The 23,001-nt window shown below is 44.6% G+C and overlaps 1 protein-coding gene across 1 annotated transcript in view; it reads right to left on the reverse strand.

The window, feature by feature from the left end:
- The window catches only part of SH3D19 (SH3 domain containing 19), a 524,308-nt gene that overhangs the window by 218,970 nt on the left and 282,337 nt on the right, over positions 1 to 23,001 (reverse strand). Inside the window, exons 4-5 of the mRNA XM_085641658.1 lie at positions 16,291 to 16,333; positions 6,790 to 6,925 (exon numbers count right to left, since the gene is read on the reverse strand). Coding sequence (XP_085497784.1) covers positions 6,790 to 6,925; positions 16,291 to 16,333 — 179 coding nt within the window. The remainder of the gene's footprint in view (positions 1 to 6,789; positions 6,926 to 16,290; positions 16,334 to 23,001) is intronic.

A 23,001-nucleotide genomic window follows, 5' to 3' on the forward strand; every position in this document is an offset into this window, starting at 1 on the left:
GCCGTAGACTTTCGCCTTGCCTATGAACAGTGGCTGGATCTTGGCCTGCCCATATGGGGGGAGGATTTGTCATCCCGGTTGGCCTTGGAGTGGGTGCGGCGGTGAGGAGGAGAAGCGACTATTGGACTGTAGGGGGCCTCGCTGGCATCCGACTGAGGAGATGAGGCAGCGGTGGGACACTGGGGAGCCTGAGTTGGTCTGCCCACAGAAGACTGTGTCCCTGGCTGCGCTGTTCACAGTTGCGACTGGTCTACTTGGAGGTGGGACTTTGTCTTTCGCCGACTGGAGCCTCCATCGATGATTGTGGTTTGAGCCATGAAGGCTGCGAAGATCTCATTTCATGGGCTTCCCGACCTTTCATCGCCCACTAATCCCACCAGAGACTCATTGGCATTGCAGCAGCGCTGGGGAAGACGCAGCAGACAGTGAAGGAAATGCTCGCCCGCTCAACGGGTCTAGTGGCACACGATGGTCGGCAACAGCCTAGGTCCTCCACTACATCCAAAGGAGGGTACGATGAGGCCTCATTGACCAGGACATTCATGGAGGGATTAATGGCTTCCCTGCGAGAGGACCTCCACTCCGTGAAGCAGGAACTCAGGGAGGTCAGATGCGACCTGGCGGACTTGGGCACTAGAGTTTGAACCCTGGAGGATAACGAAACTGAGGAGCTTAAATATCTGTGGCAGGAAGTCCTCCGCTTGCAAGAACAAGCAGCCTTCCTGCAAACCAAGGCAGAGGACATCAAGAATCGCTCCTGTAGAAACAATATCCACATATGGGGGGACTGACTGGAGTGTATGGTCTGACATCTCAGACTACGTCCGGGTCCTGTTCAAGCAGATCCTGGAACCGGCTAGGGGCGCAGATGTACAACTGGATAAGGTCCACAGAGCAGGCCGCCATGGCTCTGGGGGTGGGTGCCCCCCCAGATATAGTCAGTGACTTCCAGCTAAAATAAACTATTATCCGCTGGGCCAGGGAGACGCAACTGGTGCAGTTCCAAGGTCATCAACTAGCTTTGTACCATGACCATACCCTCCTCGCCCTGCAGAAGTGCCGAGCTTTACGCCCCATCAAGGACTTCCTTAGAAAGAAGCGGCTCTCATATACCCAGAGCCACCCTTTCAACCTACTTTTGAGATGGGAGGACTCGCTATACCAGGTGAACACAGTGGCCAAGGCCCGTTGCCTTCTCATTCTCCCTGATGACTTGGGTCATGGCTCCTTGCATGGCTCCCACACTCAGGACGGCAGACTACACCTACAGGGGCAAAATGTGAGACATTCGCCCCGGGGAATACGTCCAGGCCATGCAGCAAAGGCTCTGGAGAGGCATAAGGTCATTGACATGCTGGCACGGGGTCCAGAGAAACGGGATGCAAGCGAGCACTGACTTCATCACTGATTCTGCCATCAGAATCCCAGATTGGTAGTGGGTCCCGCACACTGTTGTCATGGTTGGCGGAGCCGGAAACCTTCAGGCATGTTACCGGAAGGGTTTACCCCAGACCCTGGAGTTAACTGGGGTGACGTTGTGGCAACTGATAGGTTCTGTTGGAATATTAATCTATTTGCTTGTTTAGGTTTTATTGTTTATTTGGGGTTTCAAAAGGTATTGGTACTCACCGTCTAGATGACTGCTTTCCTCGGGTTGGGGTCTCCTTGTGCTATTTGGACCCAGGCCCTGCCCTTCACCCCGAGTTTGATCTTGATCCCTGCATACAGCCTCTTAGACGTTACAACACAAGCACAGACACTCACCCCTGCGGAGTTGAAGGTCATCAGATTCAATTTGAGAGGCTTAAATAACCTTACTAAGCAGAAGGCAGTCCTGTACTTCGTGGAACACAACAAGGGAGCAACCTGCCTGCTGCAGGAGCCTCACCTCCTGTCCTGTTATTGGCATCAAATGAGGTCTCCTGCCTACCCCCACCAATACTTCTCCCCTAACACAACGACAAGCGGGATGGTGATTCTAGTCGCTCGCATCTTCACGGAAATGGTCATGGACAAAATAGCTGATTTAAGAGGCAGCCTGTTAGTGTTGTGTGTGTATGTGGGTGGGTTCTTCTTCACCGCCTCAGTTTAAGTCCCTGACGAAAATCAGGAGCAATTTTTTTTAAACGCACAAACTTATGGACGGTCACCCATCCCCACACCAGAGATTATATATATTACTCCTCCGCCCATAAAACATATGCACGGATAGACTAATTCTTAGGCACCCCTGCTCTACACATTATGGTTAAAACCACAGACACTAAACCTAGGGCCCTATCGACTAGGCCCACCAGACCCTAACCCTACAGGTTGATCATCTGCGTTAGACCTCCGGGATATGGTGGCCTCGCAATTTTTTATTGCATCGCCCAGACATACTTGACAAGGTGCAGCGAGCCATTTTAGACTTGTAGAGGTTCAACGCCATGAGCAAGACTGTCTCTACTCTTTGAGATACGCTTAAAGCAGTAGTGCATGGTGAATTTATCGCGATTTCTGCTGCTAAAAGTAAGTTGTGAAGGGACAGGAGGGGGGACATTGGAGACTCAAGTGTGTGAATTAGAGGCCATTCAAAAGAGAATCGGTCCACCGAGAGTTTGGTAGCAGCTTGAGGCTGCCTAAGCTCAGGTGCGCGGACTAGATATAAATAGAGCAGACTATGCCATTCTCTGCCTGCGACACGCTCTAAGTCGGAGGCGACAAAAGCGTCAAGGTCCTGGCTCACAAACTCCGAGCCAAGCGTCAGGCTGAATAGGTGAGCAAACTCTTAAATACGGCCGGGGAGACAGTCACGGGAGACATACCAATAGAGAATGCCTTTCAAGACTTTTTAAAAGGTTCTTTACGAGGCTCAAGACTTAGGCACTGTTGACACGCTGGCATATCTTCAGGGGGCCCCAAACACCACAGGCGGATTCCCTTGAGAAACCTATAAGAATAGAAGAGGTCGCAAAAGCGCGTTTTAAGTTGTTAAAATCCCCAGGCGCTGACGGCTTTTCTGCACTTTTTTACAATTCTTTTTGCCAAGATCTTGCTCCACTACTTGCTAGGCTCTTTGACTCATTCGTTGACTCGAGAACCTCACCCACATCCATGCTGGAGTCTTTAATATCGGTGCTCCCCAAGTATGGCAAGGACTTGAGTCATTGTAAATCGCACCACCCTATATGACTTATTAATGTGGATGTTAAACGATTTACACAACTGATTCCCTCATGATAGGGCTGTAGACCCTGACCAGTTGGACTTTATCCCTCATAGACAGTGAGGGGATAATACTAAACAGATCCTACACCTCAATGACAAAGCCAAAAGGTCACGTCGGGAGATTATACTGTCTATTCATGCTGAGAAGGCGTTCAATAGGGTACACTCATCATACCTAGATGTGACTATGAGCCAATTTAGCTTCGGGAGTAGGTTCCACTCCTGGGTCTTAAGCAGAGATAGGAATCCCAAAGCTGGTGTGCGAGTCAACGGCACTCTCTCGTCCACCCAGCTGATTTGCAGGAGACACAAGGCAGGGGTGTCCGCTATCTCCACTGTTGTTCTCACTCTACATGAAGCCATGGCCTAATGAGTCCATGACGCTACGCGGATCACAGGTATTGTATTCAGGGGAGATGACCATGTTCTCAGTTTGTATGTGGACGCGTGCTGGAAGCGATTGGTGACCCGCTACACTCTCTGCTGCCTTTTCTGACAGAGCTTGAGATATTCAGAAAAGCCTCAGGCTTCTGTGTTAACCTCTTGAAGTCACAGGTCCTTAACCTGCCGGCTATGCTGCACACTCATCTCCTGGTGCCCTGGCACTCCCTACCGGGGATAGACTTCCCACTATCTTATCTCGGGATACGGATCGCCCTGACGATCACAGACACCATTGCTATAAATTACCGCTCCTTGCTAGCCCAGATCACGGCGGATTTGTCCCAGTGGTGGCACTACTGCCTCTCCTGGCACGGCAAAATAGCGAGCCTGAAAATTACTTTCTTCCTATACCAAGCCTTCCCTAAGACCCCACCAGCAGAAGTTCTTAAATCTCTACAAGAAGCTGTTCAACTGTTTCATCAGGGGTGGTGGGGGGTGCATGTCCACCAAAACCAAACGTACTGCCCGGCTAACAAGGGGGGACTGGGTGCCACCAACCTTACCCATTATTACCAGGTGGTGCAACTATGCTTCTTGGTAGAGTGGAACTGTCCGGAATCCAAGAACCATTGGTGCTTCATGGACCGAGCAATAGCAGATGATCACCTGTGCAAGAGTCCCTGGCTGACACAGATACAGGGCCTTGGGTTTTTACTCCTCACCAGTCACCCGGGCAGCATTGGACTCTGCGGCCACTCGGAGGGGGTGGACGCCTTTCCCTCTCATGCCTATATTAGGGATGTCAGAGTTCTCTCGGGGTCTCCACACAGTAGCGTTTGATGCATGAAAGAGCTTAGGCTGCAAGTTGGTGGGCCATGTCTTCGACGTTGAGGGACTTCTCTCTTTTGACCACTTAAGGAAGGACTACTGCCTTCCGGAACAAGAATGCCATTGTTATTTTCAGGTCTGACGTATCTTGGACATGGAGAAACGGACCATGGTAATGATGTACCGCACTGCTGAGTTCCAGGACACATGGAGGCCGTTCATAGCGCTCCTCTCCTCAGAATTTAATGAGCGGACCTGTCCTAGATACTTACGACTTTTGTGGTTGACAGACACGGGAAGTCATACCTTCATGGCAGAGAGCGTCCGTTAGGACGAGAATGATGGGTTGGTGAGGAGAGGCTTGTCGGGCATACACTATCCCAGGGTGAGCACCAAGGGAGAGGGGGGAAGAGGATGGGGGGGCAGTGGGAGAGACGTGGGGGTGCGGTTGGTTGCTCTGCACCTACAGAGTTGCTGAGCACAGATGGTCCTCTGGATAAGGTCCCTAATGATAGTGGTTGTTTGTATTGTTGTTTCCTACTGAAATAATAAAACTGATTTAAACCATAAGAGTCACATGAAAAATATCCGGACAGCACTTCTGCAATAAAGCCTCGTTTGCAGATTCAAACATGCCCGGCCTCCTAGCAACCGATGCTGCACTGGGGAGGCCATCATCCTGTCTCAAACAGGTACTACCAACGACCTGTTAAACGGTTTCCTCTTTGACACCCTGGCTCAACTAAAATCTTTTCTGTACATCCCTCCCTTTTTCATCAGAAATCCAGCCACCTCAATAAAACCGCATTTACTGGCTTTTCATAATAACCAACATTCAATGCGAATCTTAAGGCGTGATCTGCGTAGCCTTCATTTAAAAATATGAACTACTTCGCAGACAAACACCACATCTTTGATGCCCTCTGGATGATCACATTCCTCAGAAGGCCAGAGATCCAGAATACATAAAAAAGAACAAATCTGAAAACAAGACTTCATGGCCTGGTCTCAAGACTCAGGAACAAGCCATCTCAGCATATCACAATATTCCTCTCTATGCTGCTCTTTCGGAAAATGGCACAAACTCAAACTGGTTCAAAATACTTAACACACTTCAAGTACTCTGATCAGCACAGAGGACTTTGACTGAAAATAACTGTGTGAATAAGTGTAGAAATGTCTATGCCATGGTTTGCCCCATTAAGTTATTAGTTTTTTCTGATTTGTTTCCCTTATGCACTATGGAACACCTCCCTTAGAGATCACCAATTTGAAGGGGGAGGGGATTGCCTGAAATTTAGCAGGGTGTCCTATATTACAGGGTCGATCACCATCCTCCTTTCACTTTGTGGAAATGGGCTTCAATGCACTGAGTGGGAGGGAACCTTAGTTCAGAACGGCTTCCTTATATTTTCTACATGTTGTGGGATTAAAAGGGAGGCCAATCTCTACTCCAGGAGTGCGGCATACTGGGATTTCTCTTGAACTTTTCCTGGTGGTGCAAGACAGTTCTCGTCAGTACTCCAGATCAAGGGTAGCTTTCATAAGCTATATTTTCCAGGGGAGAAGAGTGCATGGTGTTTATGGTGTCAGCCCCTCTGAAAGCTTGAAAAATGCGTAGCAAGACAACTGTGCTGTCAGACAAGACAAATGAAGTATAGCAGGATTATGTTATAATTCACAGGAAACTAATGGGTAAATTTAATTTGCGCCTCCTCTTTGAAGCAGCAAAAACATTTTATGCCACAACTGACATGTTTCTTTTCCGCAATGTTGTATTTTACAAAGGTGCTACAGCAACTGACATTTTCTATTAGCCCCACATTCGTATCTTGTTCAATAAGACCACTTAGCAAGGTGCAGAAATCAACATTTAAAAAAAAAACAAAAAAAACAAAAAAACACTTTAACGCTGCACCAACGTTCACAGACACATGTTCTAGGTAAGATCCTAAAATGGCCAGATGTCAGAGGAAGTTGGGTCACGTAGTAATGGGGATAATCAGACCCAGTTTTAAAGGCATGGCAGATGATGCAGGACTTAAAGGAAAGGTTGTATGAGAGTGGTTAATACCATAGGTACCCAAGACAGGTGTATTGTTTCTAGCATGTAAGAAGTGGATTGACAGAGAAGACTAGTACTTTAGAATTAAACAGTTTTTTCCCCTACTAAAATAACGTTATGATGGTTAATTCTACCACCTTTTTAGCGAAGTAATGTATATCTACTGCTCCTTTCAATTAAAATAACGCAGTCTACCTCTTTGGATACAAAGTCGGACAGATCATATTGATGAACCTCCTCTTGCGCAATAGATTAAAAAAAAAAAAATTGTTACACCGGAGCTTTCTCATCTATTTACTCACCTCCACTGGCCCAGGTTCATTTCTCCACTGTGAGGCAGGAGGAGGGTACGCTAGGCTTCCCGAAGCCCCATGGCTGCCACTGGGAAACCACGCGGGTCCAAGGGGTTCGGCTGCAACAATTGTAATCTCTGGGCGCCTGCAGGACAAGGACACAGTTCAGTAAATACTCTAAACAAGGCAGAGTGTCACCATAAAACCTACATGTGAAAGGTTTGAACAATTACTCTACCTCAAACAAGCAATGGTTCATGCAGTAAAACTTTAACATGTCTCCCACAAACAAGATGAAAAATGCTATGTATGCAGTGGAATTTTCATAATGCAACTCTAATAGGGGCACAATAGAGAACTGTGTATAGCAATAAATTAACAAAGGAACTATGCTGAGAGAGTGGAGGGAATTATTCAAGACTGTGTGTGATAGAAAAGAGAGGACTATTGCTGGGACGGTGGAGCTGGGAAGAGTCCCTGTTGATGGTTTCTGTAAGATTAACACCTAAATGGGGAACGTGATGAACGAGTGTTAATAAATGGGAGACTCAATGAAAAATGCTGAGTAAATAAGGTGAAGCAATGCAGTCTAAAACAGTTTAAACTACAGTGGATTGCACAATGTGAATGTAGATCTGAGAACTCGTTAAACGTGCAGGCAACAGCAATTCAAGAAATAAACAACTCTGGATTTTAATGGTATCCAATTCCATTAGGATTACTGACGTGTACACGATCACTAAAACTCTTGTGTAATTGACGTGGCACTCCATAGTCAAATAATTTAGTCACTTTGTAACATTTATGCATAGCCTCTTCTATAATATTGTCAATTGAAGCAATTCACAAAGCTATTTGTGAAAGTCTTATGTCTATTTTACATGGGCTAGCTGCAATATTGGAAACAGATTTATGAGTTTAATAAGTCCCAAACTATACACACCTTAATTAAAAAAAACACCTAAAGTATTAGAAATAAGGGGCACCTTAAACATTTTTCAAAGGGCAAATACTACGTTGCAAAACTCTTTTCCCCGAACTCCCCTCCTTACGGTTTTTAAACATCTTATTTACACACCGACTCAGACCCTTTTGGGAAAGTTTATGGTGTATCAATGAAGTGAAGTTTTTGTTGGAAATATTTGTGTTTACCTACAGCTTCCTGGTATCTAACCAATTTCCAATGGTCCACCCCTGCTTCTTCACTGGGAAACACTGTGTTCCAACCCGAACCATAAATGTATTATGGACACAAAACTGCTGCTTTTTGGGACTTTCCTTTTGCTTTTAATGTCTGCAAGCCTACGAATACGCAACACTTTTAATCCTAAATTATAGGTAAGGCTCCCTGTTCTCCGTTTTTAAAAGTAGAAAAATGCAGAAAATTGTGCTAATCGCGAGTGACTCTTCATGCTGTTCTTCATGAATTCCAGGCCAACAGCTGAGCAGATAGAAAGTATGGGGAGTAAAAAAAAAACACAGTATGATATTTCCTTAAATATAGGCATTAGTTCACATATATTTGCATATAATGCTATATTTATATGTGGGTGTAGTGTTTTGTAATATTAGGCTGCTTAATTTGCTAAAACTAAACAGGTATCAACGTATGAGTGCATGTTTAAAAGTTAAATAAACGTGGAAATTTACCTTTTTATGACTATTTATTCTCAAAACACAAAATAAATATGGATAAATATCAACAAGATGGCCAAAATAAAAATACGGATAAATACAGATGGAAATGTCACCCAAAATAAATACCATAAAACCGGGGGCTCTAATTATAGGGCACAGTAGCTTCTTGCTACGTTTTTACAATTTTCTCTTCAAACACTAAATCAATTCAGGGAAATCCTGTGTTCTTGCCAGTAATTGTCTACTAGGGCACTACGCAGATGGTAAGATAAAATGTCAGACAAAGGATTGGAAATTAGAAGAAGGTAACAATATGCAGTACTCAACAGTATTCCTTTGGCTTGAACACAAATTATACCTGAAGTGATGAGGTCTTACATGGTATTAAAACAAGCATTTGCAATGCAATAGGTCTCGCATTATTAAAGTTTAAACTATTGGCATTGGTAAATAATGCAACACCAATAGATCAAACTTTAATAATGCGAGAGAAATTGCACTATAAATGCTCAGAGTGGACATACAAATAGCGAGCAAGCGAGGGAGCAAGATGACGGGAGAGAGTGAAAAAGCAACATAGGGAGAGAGAAAAGAGATGTGGGATAGGAAAAGTGAAAGTGATGAAAAGGCGAAAGTAAACAGAGAGCCCCTACTAAACAGAACACACAGATAGATAAAACCTTGGGTAGATGTTTAAAAGCCACATTATCCTGAGAAGTATAATATCTGCAGTATTATGGAGCACGAAAACTGTAGAGATCACGAATGTGACAGAAAAGAGATGGTTCATGTGCACTTGGAGGCGAGGTTGTTTATCTTTGGAAGTGGAGGAGAGATCAGCCTGGAGTGAGATAAGAAATACAGGGGGTGGGGAGGGGGGGGGGGGGTCTCCAAGGCTTATAAAGCATCAACCAAACAAAATGAGCAAGCGGCACCACAGAGGAGCCAGCCATTCAAGGCAAATATGGTTCAACAGTACAGCACATTTACAGACGGAGTACAGAAGAGCTCACTGAAGGGACTTGCATTTGTCTCCTTGTCACAGAGATAGGTGTTGTAAAGACTGGAAAATTATGGCCCAGGAAAGCTACCTACCCTATCTGGTAAATTAGCGCGGATGATGGTGAGCGTGGGGAGAGCGGTGTCAGCAGCATGGAGAAGTGGTGAGTGGGTGGGGAATAAGGAACACTGGCAACATATATAAAATTACCTGAACCACTATGACCTAAACTCCCATAACTGCAGTAATTCAGGTTAGACCCCCGACTGACAAGGTGACACCCAGTCGGTGGCAAAGTTCCCAGACAGCACAAAGGCAGGTGGTTGACGAATGATAAACGCCGGCTGTGAATGGGCACCGGTGGAAGCAGAGGAGTGACTGACAGAGCCCCGCCCCCTCCCTCATTACGGAGAAAAGTCGAAAGGGGGGGGACAGAATGCAGTGGAGTCGCCGCCAAGACTTGCGGACTGCGGTTCCTACCCAGGAAATGTGGGAAACGAGAATGACTCACTGCATGGAGGCCTGGAGAGTGGTTTACGCAGCAAGAGGCTGCCCCCAAAAGTTGGACCGAATAAGGGGAAGGTGGAGACAACACTCAGGATTGACATAGGACAGTGGAGAATGACCGAATAGCTCCCCGGCGAGAGATGGAATCCGTAATGCAGACCCTGTCCCCTGACATCTGTGGAGGCAACACCCTCTTGTCAGTGGCTAGATCATATATGGACCGGAGATGATGAGATATGGGTAGGCACCTCCCACTACCGGAACTTGTCCTCTGGGAGGAAGCATACAAAGATGGATGGGTTGATGGTCACATCCTTGTGGCATTTAGTTTGAATTTTATTTTGCAAACATTTTTAAATAAAAGTAAAACAAAAAACACATCATCAACGATAAACACTGCTTGTAAGCAACTTGCTGCGTACAGTGTAGAGCAGGCTTCCTCAAACTGTAGCTCATGACTGCTGGTAGCTCTCCAGCTACCTGCAAGTAACTCCCGTGTGCAGTCCAGCCTAAGTCTGAAACTTTGGTTGGCTGAATGAATATATTGGACACCAAAATTAAAAAGTATGTAATTGAGACTAATATGTAGGTATCTTGGAGAAAAATGTTTAATTTTCCAAAACTAATATTTGACTGATAAATCAGGTAGAATTGTGGGCCACGTATTACTAGTTTATTAACTTAATGCCAGAAGCCTTGCAGCTATAGTCACAATGTATTAGCCTCATGTTAAACTCCGTACTACCCATGTAAAGGCTTTCCAAATTATTTTTTACATTACTGCAAGTAACACTGCCCGGTGGACAGGAGGTGTTCACTGCTGACAATGATGTGTAATATGGCCACTAAGTAATATTGTCTGATTGGTCACTATCACAATATTATCATTAAACATAACTCGTTCTTATTAAAGAAGAGGTTGTAGGCCCCTCAGATACAGAATTTCCAGCTCTGCGACCTCATACTCTCTGTATGGAAGGATACTGTTCTCCACTACACATCACTGCGAGGGCAAGCATAATAACAGGGTCCCATAAGCTCCGCTCTACCCCATACAATGCAACACAAGTGCAAAACCCTTTTACATGTCTGGCGTCTCTTACGCTTGTAGGTGTGGAATTGCAGGCATGCGGTCTATGCCATTAAAATACAGGCTAGGCCCTGCACACAATGTGCGACCATGTAGTACACACAGAATGCACAGACATCAACCCCATCCTACACAATACTCCTACCTCAGCCCCAAAATGTATAGTGAGCAGTAGAACACTCTCATCCCCTCCGTACTATGACAGTTCAGCGCTCAGTAAGCAAAATAGAAAAAAACACGGTTCGCGACAATCGGACACACGCAACGCATAAGCAATAAATGACAGATGATCAGATTCCCTCTTGATTCTACCCCTCCCTGTTAAATGCAACAAAAAGTTTATCATAACAAATCAGATAGGCATTGAGGAGAAAAGGCACACGTGGTACACAAAGCGATACTATATTGCATACAAACTAGTAGCTCGCTGTGAAAGCCAGTTTTACACCAGTAGCTTTAACCCCATCTGAGTACACACAGGAATGCTCTAATGTAGGGACAGAAGTTGGGAGGGTGCTGGTTATAAAGGGGGATCGGGAGCACATGCGTTATTAAAGAAGGCAATAGTGGGGTAAGATTGGGATCCCAGGGGGAGGCGACGGGCCGGTGGTCTTGGGCAAATTGATGTCTTCGGAGGAGGACTGGCAGGTGGGCATAAGTTACGCAGTCTGGGTGCCTTCATCCTTTTAGGCCGGTCGGTTGATGGCGATTACTACAGGGGCTATGGACACATTGAGTGGGGAGGGGTAGGCGGTCTGAGGAGGGGGTAATTGCGGTAAGAAAGGCGTGGAGGCCCGGGGGTTGTTGGCGCAGGTGGGGGTAGCCTTCAAAGGGGTAGGGCAGGGAGTGTAAAGTGGAGAGCTGGCACACGTGGGATGCAGCTCAGGGCTTGGGCAAATGCTAGTCAGCGGGTGTGGTGAAAGTGCCAGACTCCAAACTACAAAGTGTGCAGGAGGCCTCCTTCAGCAAACTACAAGCATGCTTCACTCGTAAAGTGTGGCTGTGGCCTCCGTGCACCGCCATGGGTGCGAACTTTGTGCAAGGTGGACACGTTGTGTAGAGGTGATCGGTGTGCCCTCGCACGGACTTTGGATGAAACAGTTTGCACAAAAGTGCTGACTGAGTCCTTTATTAAAAGTGCTGGATGTGCTCTTTGTGCAAGGAGTGCTGGATGTGGTTGTGCTGTCTTTGTGCAACAGGTTGGAGATGACCGTTGTGCGGGGGGGGCTGCTTGAGCCCTTTGTGCAGGGTGCCGATTGAGCCCCTTGGTTTGCGGCTGGAGGCCCAGTTTTCGTGTCCTCGGCCTTCCGTCCATCTGAGGGCAGGGGGATCAGGGGCAGTGCGGTGTCTGCCGCGGTGCCTGCGGGCGCTCGGGTTGGGCAGAATAGGGTGCGTTGGGGTGTTGGGGGTGGGCTATGCTGGTCGGGCATGGCCATGCGCGAGTGCTAGGAGATGGCGGTTTGGGCGCTATGGATAGATGCCCCTTGCTGATGGCTCCTGCCCGCCTCGGGCCAATTGCGTGCAGTCTTTTAGAATAAGACGCACGCAAAGGCAAATGGGGCAGCTGAAAAGGAAACGCACACGCACGAGCGTGTGCGATTCCTAGGTCAGATCAGATTCCCCGTTTTTCACTTTAAAAATGTCTTGCGCTTCGCGAGCACTGCGGCGCAGTGCACAGCTAGGCGCGAGACCTAAAAACAAACGGCTTAAATAGAAAACGTCCTTCTGAGGACTTATACGAAAATGCTCAAGCTCCAGCCCCCTTTCCAGAGCCTCAAATTATTGATCATGTGGAGCACTAGGGGACAAGGAGATTAACCCAGCCCGAGAGAATACTGAAATCATCTATTTATGTGCAATCTTAAGAACACACTTTAATTGGGGTGTATGGTATGTAGTCAGAATGTGCATTTCTGCCATTCACAGGGTCTTTAGACCGTACCGAAAATGTGTGCCCTTTTCAGATGATTGCAGGGCTTCTCATTGGCCAGTCATAATGGTCTGTAGTCATTGTGTTTCAGTGAAGAGGAGATCTGTCTGCTAGCTGTACAAGTTTGAAATGGTGTAGTATGTGCAAGGGTGCGTGTGCTGTAGGATTTTGTCTTTTGATCAGTCTAACGATAAGGAGCATTTTATTGACCAGCCTGAAGTGTTTATGCTCTTGATCAGCATCATTTGATGCTGTGCTGCATTGTTCATGTGTTAGTGGGTTGTCTTGGCTAGCTTTTTTGATGGTTCTGTGATATAACACTGTGACAAAAAGAGGAACTAGTGGGGTGGCAAAAGGTGATAATTAAATGGGTTTGGTGACAAGTTGTGCATATTAGTTTGTGCTTTGGTATGGCTACTATGTTCTGTTAGTGTGGCAAATCTGTGGTTGTGGTAACAGTTTGTCAACTACATGCCTTTGGTGCCACGATGGGCATAAGTTAGAGCAGGGAAGGGACAAGGTAAAGTTGGGAAGTCTATCACGGTTAGCTGCTACTGAGGAATTTCAATATTCAGCCGAGCGAATCAGTGTAAAATATTCTGTTTTTTGTAACATGTTTATTGTTAGTAGCAGACCCAAGATAGCCGACTAAATGACACATGCATGTTTTGCTGAATGTATGTGATAGGCTCTTCTTCAGGTGTGGTGCTTTGTATTTCAAAATAAAGTTCAACAAGATATAATTTGCAAAGAGATAAAGAGGCATTGATTGATCTATTTAATATGTCAAGTTTAAAGAGTAAATAAGCCCTTTAAATTGTTGCTATTAATTACAACCATGCTCCCCTAAGTTCTGTGGGTTGCTTTTGTAGCTTGCTATTGTATATTTCAGTGTGACATATCCTAGTAACAAAAGATCTTCTGTGCCTCTGATATCAGACTAGAAGTCAGGTCTCAACTATGTTTGATGCTTGAATAAAGAAAAGGAAGGAGACAGGAGCTCGATTTAGAAGACCATCAGACCTCTAGAAACAGATATAGCCTTTAACTCCCCTACTGCTATTTACCCGAAATGCTAAATTACAAGTTGTTTCAGGGTCTTTTAAAGCATTTCAAAACCAAGTTCATTAAACATCCAATTAGACTTTTGATGCCTTTAAGTAGTATTTTTATTTATTTTATTCTACCCAAACATGACTGGCCAACACATATTTTGCAACCTGTAAGTCATTTCATCAGGACCAATGACTTTTTAGACGTTAAAGTGCTGATACACATGATAATTTTATCACAGATGCATAATACTTCCATCTCATTATCTGGGTTAGTGTCTCTCCCTGTTTCACAGGAAGGATATTCTGCGCTCCCCCAGGGAAACCTGTTTGAGCACAAAGACCCAATTAATGGAAGGTGTTATGATGCCAGTTTTTGTTTAAACTCATAATCTATTTTATCATCTGATCTACTATCATATTGGAAAAAACGTGTAATACGTTTGCATTTTTTCATAATATCCTTCCTCTGGGACACAAAAAGGGCTCCCAACTCCGCTTCCCGACCGGCTCATTTATTACACTAACAGTAGTCCTGGTATGGTTCTCCATGTTGGAATGCACTAGGGTGCAAGGGCCTACAGGGACTACGTTGAAGAAAGGGCTGAATGCACTTAAGACGCCTGCAAGAGGGTGGGCCTCATTGTGAGGCCCGAGAGTGGCAAGGAACAAGCCGGGAAGCAAAATGTTCTCTTTCAATCCGATCCGTGTCAAAGTCGGTGAGAGCGACATAGATTAGTTGAAGATAGAGGGGGCCATTTTAGGCCCCCTGGGATTACTTGGTCTACGTGATCTGTAGACTCGATCACTTTGGATTAGATGCAGAGACCCGTACCCAGAAACACTAAACTTAAATTAACAAACTATGGCTGCTCTCTTGACTCCCAGCCCTTTAATGATTTAGAACTCCCAAACGGTTTGAAACTTTACCTGAAGACCTGGCTAAGGAAACTGGTCATACTATTGCAGTAGTGAGTGTTGTAAAAACTAAGCTGTTGTAGGGCTTGCAAAGAGCACAGTGGTGGACTTAAATGGATATATACATTCCATTTTTTCCGAGGGACAGAATGAGAACTGACTTTTTACTACTGGATCGGAATGACTTTCGAAATTCCATGGGAGGCACGGATTTAAAACTGGATGATATCGTGGAATCAATGGACACCAATAGAGAAGCCTAACAGCATATCTGATGGGCCCATCTGCCAATCTACATGGTGAGATGGGGGGCAGGATATATTAATTGGTCAATGTCCAGCAACTCTTTCATGTCGGTTACAGGATTCCCATGAGCAATTACACACCTGGAAAAACAGAGGACAGACGCTCATGGTGTACTCCCATCAGTGAATCCCAGGTACAGTGCTTTTAGATAGCCAATTAGGAGGTCCGTTATGGAGATGCCATCTTTCTGGTCTTTATTGAACTACACCCTATGTTAGTACGTAAGAAAGCCATATAGGATACTAAAAAATACTTAACTACTATTTTTTTTATTTGGAGATGGCCTGGTGGCCCGTCAAAAATAACGTTTGCAAAAACCATGACAAAACAAAAGAAGCATTGACAAATTCCAAATGCTGGCAACCAATGCCAGATCTACTGGGATTGTCAGTCTTTGTTTTTTTTACTAGTTAGTGATCCTTTGGTACCGCTGCTACGCCACTGCAACCATCATATGTGTATGTACATTATATCACTACATCACATAAAATGTAGTGCAACTGAAGTCGATCTATTGAGGATGCATAATGAATATCCTTTATAGGCCTGTTTCTGGCCATACTCTCTGAAAAATAGGGTTTCCAACTCATTGCAATTAGAGGGAGCAAAAACTGAAAACATGTACAACACCAAAAACAATAGTCTTGTGCCAGTAAACCTCTGCACTGTAGAAACGCTTTATAAGATAAATCGATATCTATTCAATTCAAAAGTACTTTAAAAAACTTGCAAGGGCAAAATAATTACTTTATATTTTGTGCAGGGATAAATTACGTTCACACATGAGTATTTGCTTTACTTTATCTGAAAAGAGCTTAAAGATTTTCTGCAAAATGGCCTTAAAAGAAGACTGATATTTAATAGTACTGTCCGGTACGGGACCAACTACATTGTTCCTTAATTTCATGCACACATAAAGCAGGTACTGAAAGCTGAAAGGCACCCTCGCAGAAATTAGTTCTGAAAATGAAAATGCTTTAATTCAAATCACATGAGCCAAGGTAGAAGTATTCAATTCGAAAATGCAAATAGTAAAATATCAAAAGGACTTAAAATGGAATTAACCTACCTCCTTTCTCTTTGTGGTTCACTCTGGGCAGTAGTTCTGGATGCTGCATTTAAAAGAAAACCATATGTAAAATAGAACGTGGTATACATTTCAAAAAGGAGAATAATGTCCTAATAGACTGTGTAGGACCACTCTTTAAGCATATTAAACCATGTACTTATATAAGAACCTTAAATAATTATTTATGAGGTTTTAAAACACTACTTTCTTAGCAAGCATAATGAAATTAAAAGGGAAAACGACAGGGGGAAAAAAGATAAGCATTTGTTTGAAAGCACTGGTTTTTAGCTTTTCCAACGCTATAAACCTTGGAGAGACTGGGGCTAAGCGGCATATACTGAAAATGCGGTTCACAAATTTGCCACTAGTGCAGACCCATCAAAATCTTCAAGAGTCCACAATTTTCAAACAAATGAAATGTGCGATATAACTGCATACTATTATTGTAAATGACATCTCCCCAAGCTACACTGAATAGTTAGTTACTCCATAAACCTAAACGGGTTCCGACCATTGATCCACAACCTGCTATAGTGAGAATGAGGTTAGTTAGCAGGAAGGTCTTTAAAGGTGATTTCCGGTGAATTATGTCCCAGTACATCTCAAAACCCAAGCAGACGTCATCAAACAGAGCAACATGTTAGAATGAGAATGCGTATTATTGGTCATTGTTAAAGATACAGGGCTGGGCAAAGAGAACTGCTTTTTTCTCTACACTAGATATCTCCTTTAAACGTAGTGCAGGGCTGTCTTCACTACTGTGTGCATGAAGTATTCTTGTGCAAAGAATGACTGCAGCAGAAGGAGCACTCTTGGAAATTTCTGTGAAGGTCTGGAAGGAAGCATAACATTGCATCACTCATCAAGAACGAAAGAACAGGTAGTGATCATGTATGTCGGCAGCGGAGACCGGTATGAGTGTTGGTTGCAGCAATTATCCCACTAGTGTTTCTTCATGGGAGTGGCTACTACGAGTGTGTAGGTAAGGTCTAGAAGTTTCCAGAAAGCCAGTCTCTCAGAGAGCAAGGAACTCACAGTGAGACTAGTAAACCAGCGATGCTGCGGTGTGTACCGGCTCTCTAGGACCTTAGCCTTACACAGCCCATCACAGGGCTATGAAGAGGACACTTTCTTTCTGGAGATCCCTAAAAGAAATCGAGAGTACCTCCTGAATGATGGTCCAAACTCCTGGGCACCATAGTGCTGAATGGTCTGAATTATGTCAGGTCAGAGCTACTGCCTGGCAGGAGTCCCATCACACGTGCCGGAGCCAATTTTCAGCAGGAATGAGAGACGGAAGATAATGAACCAATTACCATAGGCAGAGCAAGGCGCACAAACCTGCTCGTCCAAGTATAGCTTCACAGGTGATAGTGCTCTTTAGAAATACACATAATTATAAGCCGGCCCTACTGGCATTGTCAATACCTGTTCCACATTAATCTCACTTAAATACATTTTACACACCGTTTGACTGAAAGCCGTTCACTTTAGAGACAGACTCTGTTACATTTCAAGTAATATGTTGGGATGCATTTTGTATCCCTTGTGAGGCCTCTTCTCTTATACTATCAAAAATACCAAAAAAGCCAGTGTTGGTAGGTGTGGTCAGAATGAGAAGCAGTCCTGAAAAATGCTGCAATACCTCCCTCACGTTGCACTAAACAAATACAGTAAGTCCCGCAAGTTAGAGGAGTGTTAGGCTATTTTAAACGAGGATCAGGGGACAGAACTGAAAAGGTTACTTACCTGTATTACTGGTTTTACAGCTTGAATACTTTTCTGAACTCACATGAGGTGAATTACTCCGTCAGCTAGCAGATGGGTGCAGTTGTCCTTTTGCTCTTTTTCTTTGGAGTTATCGACCAGTAGGTGGGGGTTTAGTCCTCCTCCTATGACATCAGACATATGCCCAAAATGCCCCAGGGTGTGGTCTCATTTCAGATTCTTATTTCCCTTTGGGGACCTGTAAAGTTCTAGGGCTTTGCACTTTTTCTTATGGATAGCTGTGTCACAGTGTTTAGGACTCACACCCCTTGTAGGGGAGCTAAACTACTCTACAGTTAAGTAATATTTTCATTTTGCAGCATAAATATTTTCTGGATTCACATACTGTGTATTATGTAGTAGTATTTCTTCTACTTGGAAATTTGGGTTGAGCTTCTGTTCACAAAAAGGTGCCTTTAGACCTTCTGCTCCACACAAACTTTCCTGTTAACTTGAAGGTCTATGTAGTAGTGTTTTGTGAATGTGTGCACTCATGGCCACATGGCTGCCATGCAAATGTAATTTATGAATATATTAACTATGAAGGCTAGGGTGGCTCCCTTTTTAGGTCTCGCCCGAGCCAGCGCTTTAGCGCTGCTCTCGCGAGAGCTTTTGGAAAAGGGGGATTTGGAAGTGCAAACTAGTGCTTTCAGGCCGCCCACTACAGTGCATGTGCGCCGGGCGCGCGCACCATTAGGCAGCCTGCGTGATGATTTCGCGGCCCCTTTGATGTTCTCAGTGAGCCGCGCGGCCACTGAGAACATCAAAGCGGCCGCGAAAGTGCTCACCATTTGCCAGCCTGCGTGCCTCTCTCCCCTACCCCCTCCCTTATCCCACTTCCTGCTTGTTATTTTTCTCACCGTTTCACTATTGTTCTCTTCCTGCATTCAACTTTATTTACATGTGTTGTTCGTAGGAAGGTCAGAGTATGGCGTCGTTGCAATGTTGTCAACACCCAGACTGGTCTCCTTTAATTTGAGAATGGTGGCTAACACAAGTTGAAACTTCAATGGAAACATTAAATGTGCATAAACCTTCGAGCCCATAGAAAGGCAGCTTTATCTAGAAAAGCATAGAGGCCAGAAAGCAGCTAATGACTGTTTATTTGTTAGCTGCTGCTGCAGAAGATTAGTTGATGGTGAGCATGAAGAGGGAGTGTGCAAGTTTTGGAAGATTGCTTAGTGCGATGTATCTGGTGATGAAACGGTATGTTTCATATCAGAGTGCAAAGTAGATATCCGTATGCGTCATCCGTTCATGAATCCTCATCCCGAAGCAGCCAACGTCTAATTGATGTTTGTGAAATTGACAACTATGAAGACCGTTCCTCATTAACCTGCAGAACCACGTTACATTAGGCAGTGACTCATGGAAGAGAAGGAAAAGAAGAACAAGCATTTTTAATGCAATAGGTCTCGCATTTACACAAGTTTAAGCTATTGGCATTGTAAATGACAATGCCTTTTATATATGTTCAAAAAATAAAAGGCATTGTCATTTGCAATGTCAATAGCTCAAACTCGCGTAAATGCGAGACCTATTGCATTGCAAATGCTTGTTCCTACCGGAGTCAGATCATGGTCTTCCTTCTAAATGTACCCCATTAGGTTTGCAGGAAGTTTGGATGGTCTGTGCAATACACCTTGCAACAGTTCCTTTCGCCACTGGCAACACTATCTTTGCAAGTGCAAATGAGACAAAGAATTGCTTCCCATTCCTACACGCTCTTGTTTCTTGCACGTGATGCATTAATGAGCTCCTGAAGTCTTGCGAGTCTGCGGCTCATTCTGCATGAGCTTTTGGCTGCTGGAAAAGGCTGGCAGCTGTACCATTTGATTTATGTAGAAATGGGATGTTAACTTAAGCAAAAAATATGGTTTGTCCTCATGACAACCCTCACCTTGCGAATCTGAAAGTACAGTTTTTGTAGTGTGTACTCTTACAATCCACCGACTCTGCACAACGATGTGATGGCAACCAGGAATGATATTTTCATTGTTAGGAATTTCAAATTCTGTTTTGTGCAAATGGTGCATTAGCTGTGTCAGTACCAAAGTTCCACATTGGTGTGGGTGCCTACCTCGTTGGTGCAAGCCTCTTTATCCCTTCCAGGAGTCTAGTGTGGTAGACAGACTTTTCCCTTTGGAGTTCCTGGTTAATGTGCTAGCTGCAAGATGGAGGTGTTTAAAAGGTTCTCCTCTAGGAGGTATGTGACGTACCTGATTATAGTGGTATCTCTGTTTAAGGTTGTGTGTAAGATTCTCCTTCCTGCACCACTGGATAAATCTATTACATTTGGCAGTACAGTATCTGCGTGTTGTTGGTGTATTGGCCTCAATCAGCACTTCAATGCATCTTTATGGTAGGCCCGGTAACCAAAATCGATGTACTCAGGAACCACACTGCTAAACGGAGTGGCTGGCTCTGGATGACATACTTGTCCCTCTTGTATCGCAGTAAATCCTGCGAAACAGGTACATACCATTACCGAATGCTGAGCCATCTCCACCTGATCTAAAAACCATGTTTGTCTGACCCACTGTGTGGTTATCAGTATAATTCAGTAGGCCTATAAGAGGGATTGGTGGAAAAGGCATTTGCAAAAGTCTTTGACGAATTTATGGACAGAGAATTTCTGTGGGACACCTAGATGTGACGTCTTGGCATTTTGCATTTACACATGTTACAAATAGGTCAATTTGTGGTGTACCTTATTGCAGGCGTATCTGGTGCACTGCCTCTAGTTTGTGCTCCTACTGATGGGATAAGCCACCTTAACCATTTAGCATGCCAGTTTCCATGTTTTGTATGCCTGGCAGATGTCAGTGTAATACCTTTATGTATGGATCACTTCCATGTCTTTTGTAACAGCTTGGATAGGATAGGACATAGGCTCTTGTTCTCTTGTCTGTTGAGGGGGAATATCTTTGTTATGTTGACTGATTGGATGGGACCATCCTTCCCTGGATATGTATGTGGAAAGATATTAATGCCAGAAAAAACTTCTTGAGTTCTAGCACATTTATGTTCTTGAAAGCTTTTTATGTGTTCCATTGGCCTCTCATATTCAGCTTCCCCAAGTGTGTGCACCATCCCATGTTTGATGAATCTGTTGTGATAGAGGAAGGGGTGCCATTTACACAGCCTGCCAACTAGGTCCTTTCTTTCCCCCATTGCCTATGACCATTGGCTTTGGAGCTGTTCATGGATTGGTCACGTGGAGTCTAGGATTAGTGGGATAGATGATGCCATCATCCCCAACATTTTCATCACAGTTCACATTGTCGGAGATGGCCCTTAATGACAGAAGAAAGCTTGCTCTGTCAATGTTAAGAGACTCATCGGCACAGGGAGGGACCTCTACTTGTTTGAAATCTGAGATGCCCCCAGAAATAAATTTGTCTCTTTGGACAATTTCTCCAAGTTTAGGCAGCAGTCCAGTTGGCATAATGTCGACTTTACTGTATGTATGTATGTTGTCTCTGCATATTCGCAATGAGCCTGCCTTCACCATCCAGTCATCCATATAGGGGTACAGTGGAGAGGTGTGGTGCAGCGGCCAAGGCAGCTGACTTCGGAGCACAGGGCTCATGGGTTCGATCTCCGGCTCCGGCGGCAGCTCAGCTCAGCACCATGTGACTCTGGGTAATAGCTCACTTAATTTCCACAACGGCCCCCTGGGCCTTAAGAACCGCAAGGGTGAGTAGTCCGCGCTTTACAAATACAGATTTGTATTTATTTAGATTTTATATTTACATGCGTTTCCCCTGCCTTCTGATGTGAACTGTCAACACTAAGAAGCGTTTTGTGAAAAGTCCTAGTGCTGGCTTAAGCCCAAATTAAAGCACTTTGAACTGGTGATGTAAGCTGTTTACCACAAACTTAAGGCATTGCTTGTACTTGTTGATAAGAGGTATATTGAAGCAGCCACCTTGTGGTCTATGGTCGCCATGTAGACTCCTTCCTTCAACAGTTGTTTGACCTCTTGCAGTGTGATCATCTTGAATTTCTGCTTTTTGATAAACCTTTTATGAATTTGAGGTCTATGAGGGAGAACACGGATTGTTGTGCTCTCTTGATGGAACTTCCTCTGTTGTTCATCTCTGTTCTTTTACCTTCTGCTTCAGGAATTTAAATCCCTGTCCCTTGTAAAAACTTTTCTTTGGCTCTGCTTTTGGTGGTAGATCCTGTAGCTCTATGCAATAGCCATGCTGTGTTCTATTTAGCACCTATTTGTTGGAGGCTATTTTTATCTGCTCCTGGAGGACCACTCTTAATTTGCCCCTAATGGGGTCTGTCATTTGGTTTCTTTTTCCCCAGCCACTTATTGGTTGTTGTGGAGCTCTGGTGGGCTGGTAATTAACCCTGACTCACAAGAGGTGCCTCTGGTACTGCCATGAGTGCCTGTGCCCTGGGAGGTGGTGGGTTGGGGGACATACATTTATTGTAGAATAGGGTGAACCCCTTCTCTGTCCACTGGTCCCCTAATACAAACCTTGCCCATGTTGAAAGTTTCAATTAATTGTAAGTCCCTCATCACTTTGACTGTCTCATTGTCTTTTTTCATTTGCTGAAAGGAGTTGCCCAAAGCTGCACCAAACACACTTTCACCAGAGAATGAAATGCTGAGGACGAAGACTAGACCTTTTTGTTTTAAGTGAGAAACCCTCAGCCCATTGTGTCTCCCCAAGTGCTTTGCCTGTGCACATCTGTCTGCTGACTAAGTCTGCTGCCTTAAGGGTTGACTTTGGGCATGTGTTGGCTATGGTCTTCTCTCCTGGATGATACTCTTGGCTCTTTCACATTTGTCAGGGAGATATTGCATTAACTTCTCTATTTCTTCACACTGCTGATGTCCATATCTATACAGCAGGGCACTGAAGTTTGCACTCCTCCACTGTGTGGCAGCTGACCTTTTCATCTTTCTGCCTACCATCTCTACAC

This window comes from Triturus cristatus, chromosome 2_2, assembly GCF_964204655.1.
Source record: "Triturus cristatus chromosome 2_2, aTriCri1.1, whole genome shotgun sequence".
Lineage (NCBI taxonomy): Eukaryota > Metazoa > Chordata > Amphibia > Caudata > Salamandridae > Triturus > Triturus cristatus.